Raw genomic sequence first — 17,529 nt, 5'->3', positions numbered from 1 at the left:
TGTGCGTCTGTGGTTTCATCAGGATTTCGAGACAAACCTACAGGTGAAGAGTAAAGTCATTAATTTCCTGGAGGAAGTCATACACAATCCCGAGTTACTGGCACAGGAGAGGAAGGCAGCTGCAAATATTATACGGTGAGAAACACATGCACACACATGGATGTACACACACACACACACACATATGAATACAAGCACACAGTATGTGACTGTCCCTTTAACTGTGGGGGTTGTTCATTAATCTGCAATAGCGTCGATTAGGACACTATCGCGTGGCAATTTACATTCAAGCGAATTGGCGATTCCGTATGGAACTACCTGATCTGCACTATCACCGCTCATTTAACCTCCCCCCCCCACCCCCCCATGTCGTTCCCCAGAACTCTGACTCAAGAGGATCCTGGGGACAACCAGGTGACACTGGAGGAGATTGAACACATTGTGAGTTCTGCGCTTTTAGGTCAACATGAATAATGTGATGACGGGGGGGAGGGTGTGAGGAGGGGAGGGTGTGAGGAGGGGAGAGAACAGGAAGGGAGAGGTGAGAAGTTTGTTGTGGGTGATTTATAAGGTTACCTGTGGATGTTATGTCGAGGGAGTGTTATATCAGGGTCTGTAACGTGCAGGTCTTGGGGGGAGCCGCGGAGCCTTTTGAGTCTCTCTCTGCTCTGGAGATTGCGGAGCAGCTCACGTTACTGGATCACCTGATCTTCAGACAGATACCGTACGAGTGAGTTAACTCCCCCAAACTACCCTGCCCAACATACCATCAACGCTCCCAGGCCATGTCCCACACACATAATCCCCCCCCCCCTAAAAAAAACATCCACACACACACACACTACCCCCCAAACCATTTGCTGGCAGACACCATCCACCCCCCACACACATCACATCCTAATCTCCCGTACACACACACCCTATAAACCATCCCCCCATATCATCCCAACACAAACACCCCAAACCATCCCTCTCAACACACACACACACACGCAAACACCATCACTCTCCCAAACTATTCCCCCGAACACACACCATCAACCCCCCCAAGCCAATCCCCCAACCAACACAGACACCATCGCACCCTGTCTCTGGGCGGTCCTTCACTATAACACCGTGGGGGACCCCTGCCTCTCACCCACAGGGAATTTTTCGGTCAGGGTTGGATGAAAACTGACAAGAATGAGCGGACTCCGTACATCATGAGCACCAGCAAACACTTCAACCACGTGAGTCCGTGGGGGGCTGTGACATCATCACTGAGAGACTGTGGCATCATCACTAGGGGGTGACATCATTATTGTGAAAGGGGGGGGGGGACCTGTGGCATCATCACTTTGAGAAGCTTTGACATAATTGCAGTAAAAGCGGGGGTTGTAATATCCACCTTGATGACAATGACATCATGAATACACAAGACGGGCAGAGACATCATGATGAGGTGTTTGGTGACGTGTCCCAGATGAGTAACCTGATCGCCACGGAGATCCTGAGTGGGGACGAGCCAGCGCTGCGTGGGTGCACCATCGAAAAGTGGGTGGCGGTGGCTGATATCTGCCGCTGTCTCCATAACTACAATGCAGTGCTGGAGATCATGTCATCGCTGAACCGCAGTGCCATCTTCCGGCTCAAGAGGACCTGGATCAAGGTGTCCAAGCAGGTACCAGCTAGGCAAAGTTATCTGGGTCCCCAGGGGGCAGCACAGATATCTCCCTGTCATGGGGTGGACTGTGACGTATTGTATATAGTGATGAGTTCTAGCAGCTTGATTGGCCACGAGACTATTTTTCTTCATGAGAGCTCTGGAGTCTAGATAAACCCAGAGCTCTGTAGATGGCTGCAAAGTTCTCCTGTCTCTGTAGATCCAGTCTCAGGATATCAAAACGTTGTGTTCTCTAAAACACATCCACAAACCTCATCTATGAAAAGTCTCACAACCTAAGACTTATTTATCTGTAGTCCCTCACAAGTCTCCCTTCCTCCCCCCTTTCCACACTGCACCAGTCCCTCTCCTTTATCTTTTCATTGTATCATTGCCTCTCTTCGCCCCTCCAAATTTCCGCCCTCTTCTTCCTCGTAGACAAAAGCTCTCATTGACCGGCTTCAAAAGTTGGTGTCTTCAGAAGGCCGCTTTAAGAACCTAAGGGAAGCCCTAAAGAAGTAAGTCTGCAAAACATCACATCACTTTCTCATCCTCTGCAGAGCATCCTATTACTAGCTCATCCTCTGCAGAGTATTGCATAATGTATCAATATCCAATGGCTGCAGATCATCGCTCCATGAGCCAGTTCCCTGCAGAGCATTGCATCATGACATCGCTCCCTGGAGAGCGTTGTTCTGGTGTCTACTTTCAGGAGTCTATTCTCACTGCCCCTCTTGTGGCCCCCAGCTGTGACCCCCCCTGCGTTCCCTATCTGGGCATGTACCTGACAGATTTGGCCTTTATAGAGGAAGGCACCCCAAACTACACAGAGGATGGACTGGTCAACTTCTCCAAGATGAGGATGGTGAGTGATACAGTTGCACAGATACACACCCTGACATAGATACGCAGACAGAAGATACACACACTGATGCCAAGATACACTGATGCCAAGATACACTGATGCAGACCTACACAGAGACAGATACCGACATATACACACACTGATTCACATCTATACATATTCACACACTGATTCACATCTATACATAAACACACACTGACACACACATTAAGAAACTTTGTGCTATTATACCTTTTAATGCACCAACATATCAATCATATAAAATAGTCTTGTGCATAAGCTTTCCAGACTACAGAGGTCTCTTCATTGGATGTGAACTGGAGACAGGACGCCTAAATATACAGTATAGCACACAAGGTTCATGACAGAACGGGTCTTCCTCTGTGAATGAAGTGATGAGCTGATTATCATATTGTAACGGAGGTATTGTCCTCTGCAGTATACATTGTGGCAGAATGACCTGCTAGCCGTGAGAAACGGACAGTTTGCTGCAGGAGTGTAATTCTCTGGTTTATTTTGTCCACAGACTTAAAATAAACAATACTTGTGGGTACACTGTCTCTTTAAGGCAACGTAACAAAATAAAACCTACTCCACTCAGGAGGCTAACTAAACAAAACAATGCCGCTCACTGCCATCACTGGCCAGCTAAGCTAGTTCCCAGCCAAACATAGAAAGTGTAGCAGAAGTTCAATGTGTACGAAAGGGGTCTCAAAGTCAGTCCTCAAGGTCCACCAACAGGTCAGGGTTTAAGGATATCCCTGCTTCAGCACAGGTGGCTCATTCAGTCTTTGCTTCAGCACAGGTGGCTCAGTCTTTGACTGAGCCACTGATTGAGACACCTGTGCTGAAGCGGGGATATCCATAAAAGGTGGCCTGGTTGTGGCCTTTGAGGTATGAGTTGGAGACCCCTGGTGTAGACCTTAACCTCACAGGTACAGCATAGTCCTGTCCAAGGTACAGTAGAGTTGCTCAGGACTCCAGGTATACAGCCTTCTCTCAGCCCTCTGTGTGACACACTTACTGTATTCTCAGGCCACGGTTTAAGTCTTCCCACTCAGGTTAATTATTTGCACCTAGAAGCAGAAGTTAACCCCATCATTTCTGGGAACAAAGCACGTCTGACCTTCTGCTAATGTAGAAGGTGTGTCCGACTTGTCACTATATCCATAAACCACACATGTAAATGTACAGTACTCTATTACACACACACACACACACACACACACGTCCCTGGAGCAGCAGCATATTTTTGTGCCGTGGCTCAAGGGACTGTTAGTCTGGTTACGTGTGTGTATATGTATATATGTCTGTCTGCCTTCCGTCCTTGTGGATCCACTGCTGGATGAAGGCCTCCCCCGTGATATTCCAGGTACTATATATTACATACCCAAGATTAGTATCCGGCCAGGTCGAGATAAGTGCAGATATTGGCAAAGATGTCACAGAGCCTCAAAGGAGGACTGCAGCAGTGTCCAGCCTTCTTTTTAATCTCAGCAGGGAGATGAGAGCCATTGATTTGGAATGATTGGTCTCCAAATTAATTGAAAAGTGAAATGGTGCTCAGTCATACCATGTACTCTACTGGAAATGTCAATGTCAAATCTATAAAGTCCAGAAATGCCTGTAGTAACCCACATGAATAATCCAGATAGTGGCTGCGTGGGAGATTCTACGCCTAGTGGTACCCACCACAATAAATGGCGCAAACAATATGTGACTCGCCTCTCCATGCTTAAGATAATGTATATGCACGAAGGGGGTAACAATCATAAGGCTGACGCCTGTTACCTTAGTATGAAACCCTCTCTTAGTGGATGAGGCAAGTCCAATTAGCGTGCAAATCCGTTAAGAAGTATCCAAACAATGTCTCTGTGGAACGGAGCACAGCTTCAGCAGGACGGGAACAAAAGCGATCAGGACAGGGTAACGCCCATCAAAAATGTTGATTAAGCTCCAAATTAGTAGAGCAGGTCAAAAGGTTAATTAAAATGGCGGTGGGCTGGTCATATTGCAATAGCAAATGACCATCGTTGGACAAAGATGGGACTCGACTGGGTTACAAGGGGCATAAAAAGACCAAGATGACAACCTAACGATGGCAGGATGACATGAGGGAATGCGTTGGAGCACCGAGGAGAAGCTGCAACCGCAGTACCTGGGAGATCATTGGGGAGGCTTCATCCAGCAGCGAAGAGACAAGGGCAGGAGCTGGTCATGATGACAGACATACAGAGGCAAACGCACCCTGTGTGCGCTTTCTATATTTCGTGGGTGCTCTCCGTGTAATATTTAGGCGTGCTCTTGATGTGTATTTCTGGTGCTAAGTTTGTGTTTCGGTTTTAGATTTCTCACATTATACGCGAGATTCGACAGTTTCAGCAGACGTCGTATAAGTTGGAGCACCAGCCTAAGGTACCAGCAGGAAAAACCTGCCGATTCCAGTATACAGCATTCCCTACCAGTGTACACGCGACACTCCCAGTATACAGCATTCCCTCCCAGTGTACACGCGGCACTCCCAGTATACAGCATTCCCTACCAGTGTACACGCGGCACTCCCAGTACACAGCATTCCCTACCAGTGTACACGCGACACTCCCAGTATACAGCATTCCCTCCCAGTGTACACGCGACACTCCCAGTATACAGCATTCCCTCCCAGTGTACACGCGGCACTCCCAGTATACAGCATTCCCTCCCAGTGTACACGCGACACTCCCAGTATACAGCATTCCCTCCCAGTGTACACGCGACACTCCCAGTATACAGCATTCCCTACCAGTGTACACGCGACACTCCCAGTATACAGCATTCCCTCCCAGTGTACACGCGACACTCCCAGTACACAGCATTCCCTCCCAGTGTACACGCGACACTCCCAGTATACAGCATTCCCTCCCAGTGTACACGCGACACTCCCAGTATACAGCATTCCCTCCCAGTGTACACGCGACACTCCCAGTATACAGCATTCCCTCCCAGTGTACACGCGGCACTCCCAGTATACAGCATTCCCTCCCAGTGTACACGCGACACTCCCAGTACACAGCATTCCCTCCCAGTGTACACGCGACACTCCCAGTATACCTCCCAGTGTACACGCGACACTCCCAGTATACAGCATTCCCTCCCAGTGTACACGCGACACTCCCAGTACACAGCATTCCCTCCCAGTGTACACGCGACACTCCCAGTACACAGCATTCCCTCCCAGTGTACACGCGACACTCCCAGTATACAGCATTCCCTCCCAGTGTACACGCGACACTCCCAGTATACAGCATTCCCTCCCAGTGTACACGCGACACTCCCAGTATACAGCATTCCCTCCCAGTGTACACGCGACACTCCCAGTATACAGCATTCCCTCCCAGTGTACACGCGACACTCCCAGTATACAGCATTCCCTCCAGTGTACACGCGACACTCCCAGTATACAGCATTCCCTCCCAGTGTACACGCGACACTCCCAGTATACAGCATTCCCTCCCAGTGTACACGCGACACTCCAGTATACAGCATTCCCTCCCAGTGTACACGCGACACTCCCAGTATACAGCATTCCCTCCCAGTGTACACGCGACACTCCCAGTATACAGCATTCCCTCCCAGTGTACACGCGACACTCCCAGTATACAGCATTCCCTCCCAGTGTACACGCGACACTCCCAGTATACAGCATTCCCTCCCAGTGTACACGCGACACTCCAGTATACAGCATTCCCTCCGACCTCCAGTATACAGCATTCCCTCCCAGTGTACACGCGACACTCCCAGTATACAGCATTCCCCAGGTCCCAGTATACAGCATTCCCTCCCAGTGTACACGCGACACTCCCAGTATACAGCATTCCCTCCCAGTGTACACGCGACACTCCCAGTATACAGCATTCCCTCCCAGTGTACACGCGACACTCCCAGTATACAGCATTCCCTCCCAGTGTACACGCGACACTCCCAGTATACAGCATTCCCTCCCAGTGTACACGCGACACTCCCAGTATACAGCATTCCCTCCCAGTGTACACGCGACACTCCCAGTACACAGCATTCCCTCCCAGTGTACACGCGACACTCCCAGTATACAGCATTCCCTCCCAGTGTACACGCGACACTCCCAGTATACAGCATTCCCTCCCAGTGTACACGCGACACTCCCAGTATACAGCATTCCCTCCCAGTGTACACGCGACACTCCCAGTACACAGCATTCCCTCCCAGTGTACACGCGACACTCCCAGTATACAGCATTCCCTCCCAGTGTACACGCGACACTCCCAGTATACAGCATTCCCTCCCAGTGTACACGCGACACTCCCAGTACACAGCATTCCCTCCCAGTGTACACGCGACACTCCCAGTATACAGCATTCCCTCCCAGTGTACACGCGACACTCCCAGTATACAGCATTCCCTCCCAGTGTACACGCGACACTCCCAGTACACAGCATTCCCCTCCCAGTGTACACGCGACACTCCCAGTACACAGCATTCCCTCCCAGTGTACACGCGACACTCCCAGTATACAGCATTCCCTCCCAGTGTACACGCGACACTCCCAGTATACAGCATTCCCTCCCAGTGTACACGCGACACTCCCAGTATACAGCATTCCCTCCCAGTGTACACGCGACACTCCCAGTACACAGCATTCCCTCCCAGTGTACACGCGACACTCCCAGTATACAGCATTCCCTCCCAGTGTACACGCGACACTCCCAGTACACAGCATTCCCTCCCAGTGTACACGCGACACTCCCAGTACACAGCATTCCCTCCCAGTGTACACGCGACACTCCCAGTATACAGCATTCCCTCCCAGTGTACACGCGACACTCCCAGTACACAGCATTCCCTCCCAGTGTACACGCGGCACTCCCAGTACACAGCATTCCCTCCCAGTGTACACGCGACACTCCCAGTATACAGCATTCCCTCCCAGTGTACACGCGACACTCCCAGTATACAGCATTCCCTCCCAGTGTTACACGCGACACTCCCAGTATACAGCATTCCCTCCCAGTGTACACGCGACACTCCCAGTATACAGCATTCCCTCCCAGTGTACACGCGACACTCCCAGTATACAGCATTCCCTCCCAGTGTACACGCGACACTCCCAGTATACAGCATTCCCTCCCAGTGTACACGCGACACTCCCAGTATACAGCATTCCCTCCCAGTGTACACGCGACACTCCCAGTATACAGCATTCCCTCCCAGTGTACACGCGACACTCCCAGTATACAGCATTCCCTCCCAGTGTACACGCGACACTCCCAGTATACAGCATTCCCTCCCAGTGTACACGCGACACTCCCAGTATACAGCATTCCCTCCCAGTGTACACGCGACACTCCCAGTATACAGCATTCCCTCCCAGTGTACACGCGACACTCCCAGTACACAGCATTCCCTCCCAGTGTACACGCGACACTCCCAGTATACAGCATTCCCTCCCAGTGTACACGCGACACTCCCAGTATACAGCATTCCCTCCCAGTGTACACGCGACACTCCCAGTACACAGCATTCCCTCCCAGTGTACACGCGACACTCCCAGTATACAGCATTCCCTCCCAGTGTACACGCGACACTCCCAGTATACAGCATTCCCTCCCAGTGTACACGCGACACTCCCAGTACACAGCATTCCCTCCCAGTGTACACGCGACACTCCCAGTACACAGCATTCCCTCCCAGTGTACACGCGACACTCCCAGTACACAGCATTCCCTCCCAGTGTACACGCGACACTCCCAGTACACAGCATTCCCTCCCAGTGTACACGCGACACTCCCAGTACACAGCATTCCCTCCCAGTGTACACGCGACACTCCCAGTACACAGCATTCCCTCCCAGTGTACACGCGACACTCCCAGTATACAGCATTCCCTCCCAGTGTACACGCGACACTCCCAGTACACAGCATTCCCTCCCAGTGTACACGCGACACTCCCAGTATACAGCATTCCCTCCCAGTGTACACGCGACACTCCCAGTATACAGCATTCCCTCCCAGTGTACACGCGACACTCCCAGTATACAGCATTCCCTCCCAGTGTACACGCGACACTCCCAGTATACAGCATTCCCTCCCAGTGTACACGCGACACTCCCAGTACACAGCATTCCCTCCCAGTGTACACGCGACACTCCCAGTATACAGCATTCCCTCCCAGTGTACACGCGACACTCCCAGTATACAGCATTCCCTCCCAGTGTACACGCGACACTCCCAGTATACAGCATTCCCTCCCAGTGTACACGCGACACTCCCAGTATACAGCATTCCCTCCCAGTGTACACGCGACACTCCCAGTATACAGCATTCCCTCCCAGTGTACACGCGACACTCCAGTATACAGCATTCCCTCCCAGTGTACACGCGACACTCCCAGTATACAGCATTCCCTCCCAGTGTACACGCGACACTCCCAGTACACAGCATTCCCGGCCCAGTATACAGCATTCCCTCCCAGTGTACACGCGACACTCCCAGTATACAGCATTCCCTCCCAGTGTACACGCGACACTCCCAGTACACAGCATTCCCTCCCAGTGTACACGCGACACTCCCAGTATACAGCATTCCCTCCCAGTGTACACGCGACACTCCCAGTGTACACGCGACACTCCAGTACACAGCATTCCCTCCCAGTGTACACGCGACACTCCCAGTATACAGCATTCCCTCCCAGTGTACACGCGACACTCCCAGTATACAGCATTCCCTCCCAGTGTACACGCGACACTCCCAGTCTACAGCATTCCCTCCCAGTGTACACGCGACACTCCCAGTATACAGCATTCCCTCCCAGTGTACACGCGACACTCCCAGTATACAGCATTCCCTCCCAGTGTACACGCGACACTCCCAGTATACAGCATTCCCTCCCAGTGTACACGCGACACTCCCAGTATACAGCATTCCCTCCCAGTGTACACGCGACACTCCCAGTATACAGCATTCCCTCCCAGTGTACACGCGACACTCCCAGTTACAGCATCCCAGATACAGCATTCCTCCAGTGTACACGCGACACTCCCAGTACACAGCATTCCCTCCCAGTGTACACGCGACACTCCCAGTATACAGCATTCCCTCCCAGTGTACACGCGACACTCCCAGTATACAGCATTCCCTCCCAGTGTACACGCGACACTCCCAGTATACAGCATTCCCTCCCAGTGTACACGCGACACTCCCAGTATACAGCATTCCCTCCCAGTGTACACGCGACACTCCAGTATACAGCATTCCCTCCCAGTGTACACGCGACACTCCCAGTATACAGCATTCCCTCCCAGTGTACACGCGACACTCCCAGTATACAGCATTCCCTCCCAGTGTACACGCGACACTCCCAGTATACAGCATTCCCTCCCAGTGTACACGCGACACTCCCAGTATACAGCATTCCCTCCCAGTGTACACGCGACACTCCCAGTATACAGCATTCCCTCCCAGTGTACACGCGACACTCCCAGTATACAGCATTCCCTCCCAGTGTACACGCGACACTCCCAGTACACAGCATTCCTCCCAGTGTACACGCGACACTCCCAGTATACAGCATTCCCTCCCAGTGTACACGCGACACTCCCAGTATACAGCATTCCCTCCCAGTGTACACGCGACACTCCCAGTATACAGCATTCCCTCCCAGTGTACACGCGACACTCCCAGTACACAGCATTCCCTCCCAGTGTACACGCGACACTCCCAGTATACAGCATTCCCTCCCAGTGTACACGCGACACTCCCAGTATACAGCATTCCCTCCCAGTGTACACGCGACACTCCCAGTATACAGCATTCCCTCCCAGTGTACACGCGACACTCCCAGTACACAGCATTCCCTCCCAGTGTACACGCGACACTCCCAGTATACAGCATTCCCTCCCAGTGTACACGCGACACTCCCAGTACACAGCATTCCCTCCCAGTGTACACGCGACACTCCCAGTATACAGCATTCCCTCCCAGTGTACACGCGACACTCCCAGTACACAGCATTCCCTCCCAGTGTACACGCGACACTCCCAGTATACAGCATTCCCTCCCAGTGTACACGCGACACTCCCAGTATACAGCATTCCCTCCCAGTGTACACGCGACACTCCCAGTATACAGCATTCCCTCCCAGTGTACACGCGACACTCCCAGTACACAGCATTCCCTCCCAGTGTACACGCGACACTCCCAGTATACAGCATTCCCTCCCAGTGTACACGCGACACTCCCAGTATACAGCATTCCCTCCCAGTGTACACGCGACACTCCCAGTATACAGCATTCCCTCCCAGTGTACACGCGACACTCCCAGTATACAGCATTCCCTCCCAGTGTACACGCGACACTCCCAGTACACAGCATTCCCTCCCAGTGTACACGCGACACTCCCAGTACACAGCATTCCCTCCCAGTGTACACGCGACACTCCCAGTATACAGCATTCCCTCCCAGTGTACACGCGACACTCCCAGTATACAGCATTCCCTCCCAGTGTACACGCGACACTCCCAGTACACAGCATTCCCTCCCAGTGTACACAGCGACACTCCCAGTATACAGCATTCCCTCCCAGTGTACACGCGACACTCCCAGTATACAGCATTCCCTCCCAGTGTACACGCGACACTCCCAGTACTACAGCATTCCCTCCCAGTGTACACGCGACACTCCCAGTACACAGCATTCCCTCCCAGTGTACACGCGACACTCCCAGTATACAGCATTCCCTCCCAGTGTACACGCGACACTCCCAGTACACAGCATTCCCTCCCAGTGTACACGCGACACTCCCAGTATACAGCATTCCCTCCCAGTGTACACGCGACACTCCCAGTATACAGCATTCCCTCCCAGTGTACACGCGACACTCCAGTATACAGCATTCCCTCCCAGTGTACACGCGACACTCCCAGTATACAGCATTCCCTCCCAGTGTACACGCGACACTCCCAGTATACAGCATTCCCTCCCAGTGTACACGCGACACTCCCAGTATACAGCATTCCCTCCCAGTGTACACGCGACACTCCCAGTATACAGCATTCCCTCCCAGTGTACACGCGACACTCCCAGTATACAGCATTCCCTCCCAGTGTACACGCGACACTCCCAGTATACAGCATTCCCTCCCAGTGTACACGCGACACTCCCAGTATACAGCATTCCCTCCCAGTGTACACGCGACACTCCCAGTACACAGCATTCCCTCCCAGTGTACACGCGACACTCCCAGTATACAGCATTCCCTCCCAGTGTACACGCGACACTCCCAGTACACAGCATTCCCTCCCAGTGTACACGCGACACTCCCAGTATACAGCATTCCCTCCCAGTGTACACGCGACACTCCCAGTATACAGCATTCCCTCCCAGTGATACAGCATTCCCTCCCAGTGTACACGTGACACTCCCAGTACACAGCATTCCCTCCCAGTATACAGCATTCCCTCCCAGTGTACACGCGACACTCCCAGTATACAGCATTCCCTCCCAGTGTACACGCGACACTCCAGTACACAGCATTCCCTCCCAGTGTACACGCGACACTCCCAGTATACAGCATTCCCTCCCAGTGTACACGCGACACTCCCAGTATACAGCATTCCCTCCCAGTGTACACGCGACACTCCCAGTATACAGCATTCCCTCCCAGTGTACACGCGACACTCCCAGTATACAGCATTCCCTCCCAGTGTACACGCGACACTCCCAGTATACAGCATTCCCTCCCAGTGTACACGCGACACTCCCAGTATACAGCATTCCCTCCCAGTGTACACGCGACACTCCCAGTATACAGCATTCCCTCCCAGTGTACACGCGACACTCCCAGTATACAGCATTCCCTCCCAGTGTACACGCGACACTCCCAGTATACAGCATTCCCTCCCAGTGTACACGCGACACTCCCAGTATACAGCATTCCCTCCCAGTGTACACGCGACACTCCCAGTACACAGCATTCCCTCCCAGTGTACACGCGACACTCCCAGTACTACAGCATTCCCTCCCAGTGTACACGCGACACTCCCAGTACACAGCATTCCCTCCCAGTGTACACGCGACACTCCCAGTACACAGCATTCCCTCCCAGTGTACACGCGGCACTCCCAGTACACAGCATTCCCTCCCAGTGTACACGCGACACTCCCAGTATACAGCATTCCCTCCCAGTGTACACGCGACACTCCCAGTATACAGCATTCCCTCCCAGTGTACACGCGACACTCCCAGTATACAGCATTCCCTCCCAGTGTACACGCGCACTCCCAGTACACAGCATTCCCTCCCAGTGTACACGCGACACTCCCAGTACACAGCATTCCCTCCCAGTATACACGCGACACTCCCAGTACACAGCATTCCCTCCCAGTATACAGCATTCCCTCCCAGTGTACACGCGACACTCCCAGTATACAGCATTCCCTCCCAGTGTACACGCGACACTCCCAGTATACAGCATTCCCTCCCAGTGTACACGCGACACTCCCAGTATACAGCATTCCCTCCCAGTGTACACGCGACACTCCCAGTATACAGCATTCCCTCCCAGTGTACACGCGACACTCCCAGTATACAGCATTCCCTCCCAGTGTACACGCGACACTCCCAGTATACAGCATTCCCTCCCAGTGTACACGCGACACTCCCAGTATACAGCATTCCCTCCCAGTGTACACGCGACACTCCCAGTACACAGCATTCCCTCCCAGTGTACACGCGACACTCCCAGTACACAGCATTCCCTCCCAGTGTACACGCGACACTCCCAGTATACAGCATTCCCTCCCAGTGTACACGCGACACTCCCAGTATACAGCATTCCCTCCCAGTGTACACGCGACACTCCCAGTATACAGCATTCCCTCCCAGTGTACACGCGACACTCCCAGTATACAGCATTCCCTCCCAGTGTACACGCGACACTCCCAGTATACAGCATTCCCTCCCAGTGTACACGCGACACTCCCAGTACACAGCATTCCCTCCCAGTGTACACGCGACACTCCCAGTATACAGCATTCCCTCCCAGTGTACACGCGACACTCCCAGTACACAGCATTCCCTCCCAGTGTACACGCGACACTCCCAGTACACAGCATTCCCTCCCAGTGTACACGCGACACTCCCAGTATACAGCATTCCCTCCCAGTGTACAGCATCCTCCAGTATACAGCATCCCTCCCAGTATACAGCATTCCCTCCCAGTGTACACGCGACACTCCCAGTATACAGCATTCCCTCCCAGTGTACACGCGACACTCCCAGTATACAGCATTCCCTCCCAGTGTACACGCGACACTCCCAGTACACAGCATTCCCTCCCAGTGTACACGCGACACTCCCAGTATACAGCATTCCCTCCCAGTGTACACGCGACACTCCCAGTATACAGCATTCCCTCCCAGTGTACACGCGACACTCCCAGTATACAGCATTCCCTCCCAGTGTACACGCGACACTCCCAGTACACAGCATTCCCTCCCAGTGTACACGCGACACTCCCAGTATACAGCATTCCCTCCCAGTGTACACGCGACACTCCCAGTATACAGCATTCCCTCCCAGTGTACACGCGACACTCCCAGTATACAGCATTCCCTCCCAGTGTACACGCGACACTCCCAGTACACAGCATTCCCTCCCAGTGTACACGCGACACTCCCAGTATACAGCATTCCCTCCCAGTGTACACGCGACACTCCCAGTATACAGCATTCCCTCCCAGTGTACACGCGACACTCCCAGTATACAGCATTCCCTCCCAGTGTACACGCGACACTCCCAGTATACAGCATTCCCTCCCAGTGTACAACGCGACACTCCCAGTATACAGCATTCCCTCCCAGTGTACACGCGACACTCCCAGTATACAGCATTCCCTCCCAGTGTACACGCGACACTCCCAGTATACAGCATTCCCTCCCAGTGTACACGCGACACTCCCAGTATACAGCATTCCCTCCCAGTGTACACGCGACACTCCCAGTATACAGCATTCCCTCCCAGTGTACACGCGACACTCCCAGTATACAGCATTCCCTCCCAGTGTACACGCGACACTCCCAGTATACAGCATTCCCTCCCAGTGTACACGCGACACTCCCAGTATACAGCATTCCCTCCCAGTGTACACGCGGACACTCCCAGTATACAGCATTCCCTCCCAGTGTACACGCGACACTCCCAGTATACAGCATTCCCTCCCAGTGTACACGCGACACTCCCAGTATACAGCATTCCCTCCCAGTGTACACGCGACACTCCCAGTATACAGCATTCCCTCCCAGTGTACACGCGACACTCCCAGTATACAGCATTCCCTCCAGTGTACACGCGACACTCCCAGTATACAGCATTCCCTCCCAGTGTACACGCGACACTCCCAGTACACAGCATTCCCTCCCAGTGTACACGCGACACTCCCAGTATACAGCATTCCCTCCCAGTGTACACGCGACACTCCCAGTATACAGCATTCCCTCCCAGTGTACACGCGACACTCCCAGTATACAGCATTCCCTCCCAGTGTACACGCGACACTCCCAGTATACAGCATTCCCTCCCAGTGTACACGCGACACTCCCAGTATACAGCATTCCCTCCCAGTGTACACGCGACACTCCCAGTATACAGCATTCCCTCCCAGTGTACACGCGACACTCCCAGTATACAGCATTCCCTCCCAGTGTACACGCGACACTCCCAGTACACAGCATTCCCTCCCAGTGTACACGCGACACTCCCAGTATACAGCATTCCCTCCCAGTGTACACGCGACACTCCCAGTACACAGCATTCCCTCCCAGTGTACACGCGACACTCCCAGTATACAGCATTCCCTCCCAGTGTACACGCGCACTCCCAGTATACAGCATTCCCTCCCAGTGTACACGCGACACTCCCAGTATACAGCATTCCCTCCCAGTGTACACGCGACACTCCCAGTATACAGCATTCCCTCCCAGTGTACACGCGACACTCCCAGTATACAGCATTCCCTCCCAGTGTACACTCGAACACTCCCAGTATACAGCATTCCCTCCCAGTGTACACACGAACACTCCCAGTATACAGCATTCCCTCCCAGTGTACACGCGACACTCCCAGTATACAGCATTCCCTCCCAGTGTACACGCGACACTCCCAGTATACAGCATTCCCTCCCAGTGTACACGCGACACTCCCAGTATACAGCATTCCCTCCCAGTGTACACGCGACACTCCCAGTATACAGCATTCCCTCCCAGTGTACACGCGACACTCCCAGTATACAGCATTCCCTCCCAGTGTACACGCGACACTCCCAGTATACAGCATTCCCTCCCAGTGTACACGCGACACTCCCAGTATACAGCATTCCCTCCCAGTGTACACGCGACACTCCCAGTACACAGCATTCCCTCCCAGTGTACACGCGACACTCCCAGTATACAGCATTCCCTCCCAGTGTACACGCGACACTCCCAGTACACAGCATTCCCTCCCAGTGTACACGCGACACTCCCAGTATACAGCATTCCCTCCCAGTGTACACGCGACACTCCCAGTACACAGCATTCCCTCCCAGTGTACACGCGGCACTCCCAGTATACAGCATTCCCTCCCAGTGTACACGCGACACTCCCAGTATACAGCATTCCCTCCCAGTGTACACGCGACACTCCCAGTACACAGCATTCCCTCCCAGTGTACACGCGACACTCCCAGTATACAGCATTCCCTCCCAGTGTACACGCGACACTCCCAGTATACAGCATTCCCTCCCAGTGTACACGCGACACTCCCAGTATACAGCATTCCCTCCCAGTGTACACGCGACACTCCCAGTATACAGCATTCCCTCCCAGTGTACACGCGACACTCCCAGTATACAGCATTCCCTCCCAGTGTACACGCGACACTCCCAGTATACAGCATTCCCTCCCAGTGTACACGCGACACTCCCAGTACACAGCATTCCCTCCCAGTGTACACGCGACACTCCCAGTATACAGCATTCCCTCCCAGTGTACACGCGACACTCCCAGTATACAGCATTCCCTCCCAGTGTACACGCGACACTCCCAGTACACAGCATTCCCTCCCAGTGTACACGCGACACTCCCAGTATACAGCATTCCCTCCCAGTGTACACGCGACACTCCCAGTACACAGCATTCCCTCCCAGTGTACACGCGACACTCCCAGTATACAGCATTCCCTCCCAGTGTACACGCGACACTCCCAGTATACAGCATTCCCTCCCAGTGTACACGCGACACTCCCAGTATACAGCATTCCCTCCCAGTGTACACGCGACACTCCCAGTATACAGCATTCCTCCCAGTGTACACGCGACACTCCCAGTATACAGCATTCCCCAGGTAGCATTCCCTCCCAGTGTACACGCGACACTCCCAGTATACAGCATTCCCTCCCAGTGTACACGCGACACTCCCAGTACACAGCATTCCCTCCCAGTGTACACGCGACACTCCCAGTATACAGCATTCCCTCCCAGTGTACACGCGACACTCCCAGTACACAGCATTCCCTCCCAGTGTACACGCGACACTCCCAGTATACAGCATTCCCTCCCAGTGTACACGCGACACTCCCAGTATACAGCATTCCCTCCCAGTGTACACGCGACACTCCCAGTATACAGCATTCCCTCCCAGTGTACACGCGACACTCCCAGTACACAGCATTCCCTCCCAGTGTACACGCGACACTCCCAGTATACAGCATTCCCTCCCAGTGTACACGCGACACTCCCAGTATACAGCATTCCCTCCCAGTGTACACGCGACACTCCCAGTATACAGCATTCCCTCCCAGTGTACACGCGACACTCCCAGTACACAGCATTCCCTCCCAGTGTACACGCGACACTCCCAGTACACAGCATTCCCTCCCAGTGTACACGCGACACTCCAGTATACAGCATTCCCTCCCAGTGTACACGCGACACTCCCAGTATACAGCATTCCCTCCCAGTGTACACGCGACACTCC

General features: G+C 53.3%; 1 protein-coding gene across 4 annotated transcripts in view; it reads left to right on the top strand.

Moving 5' to 3' along the window:
• Positions 1-17,529, top strand: part of RASGRF1 (Ras protein specific guanine nucleotide releasing factor 1) — a 202,259-nt gene that overhangs the window by 25,770 nt on the left and 158,960 nt on the right. For 2 of the 4 annotated variants that reach the window (XM_075575398.1, XM_075575402.1), the window contains 8 exons: positions 23-135; positions 381-441; positions 627-730; positions 1,145-1,229; positions 1,463-1,660; positions 2,081-2,160; positions 2,390-2,507; positions 4,854-4,922. In XM_075575398.1, the coding sequence (XP_075431513.1) occupies positions 23-135; positions 381-441; positions 627-730; positions 1,145-1,229; positions 1,463-1,660; positions 2,081-2,160; positions 2,390-2,507; positions 4,854-4,922 (828 nt within the window). Of the gene's footprint in view, positions 1-22; positions 136-380; positions 442-626; positions 731-1,144; positions 1,230-1,462; positions 1,661-2,080; positions 2,161-2,389; positions 2,508-4,853; positions 4,923-17,529 lie in introns of those variants that run through there. The other 2 variants (XR_012788875.1, XM_075575399.1) reach the window with 2 other exon arrangements.

Source organism: Ascaphus truei, chromosome 18 (genome assembly GCF_040206685.1).
Source record: "Ascaphus truei isolate aAscTru1 chromosome 18, aAscTru1.hap1, whole genome shotgun sequence".
NCBI lineage: Eukaryota > Metazoa > Chordata > Amphibia > Anura > Ascaphidae > Ascaphus > Ascaphus truei.
This window is presented reverse-complemented; position numbering and strand designations above follow the sequence as displayed.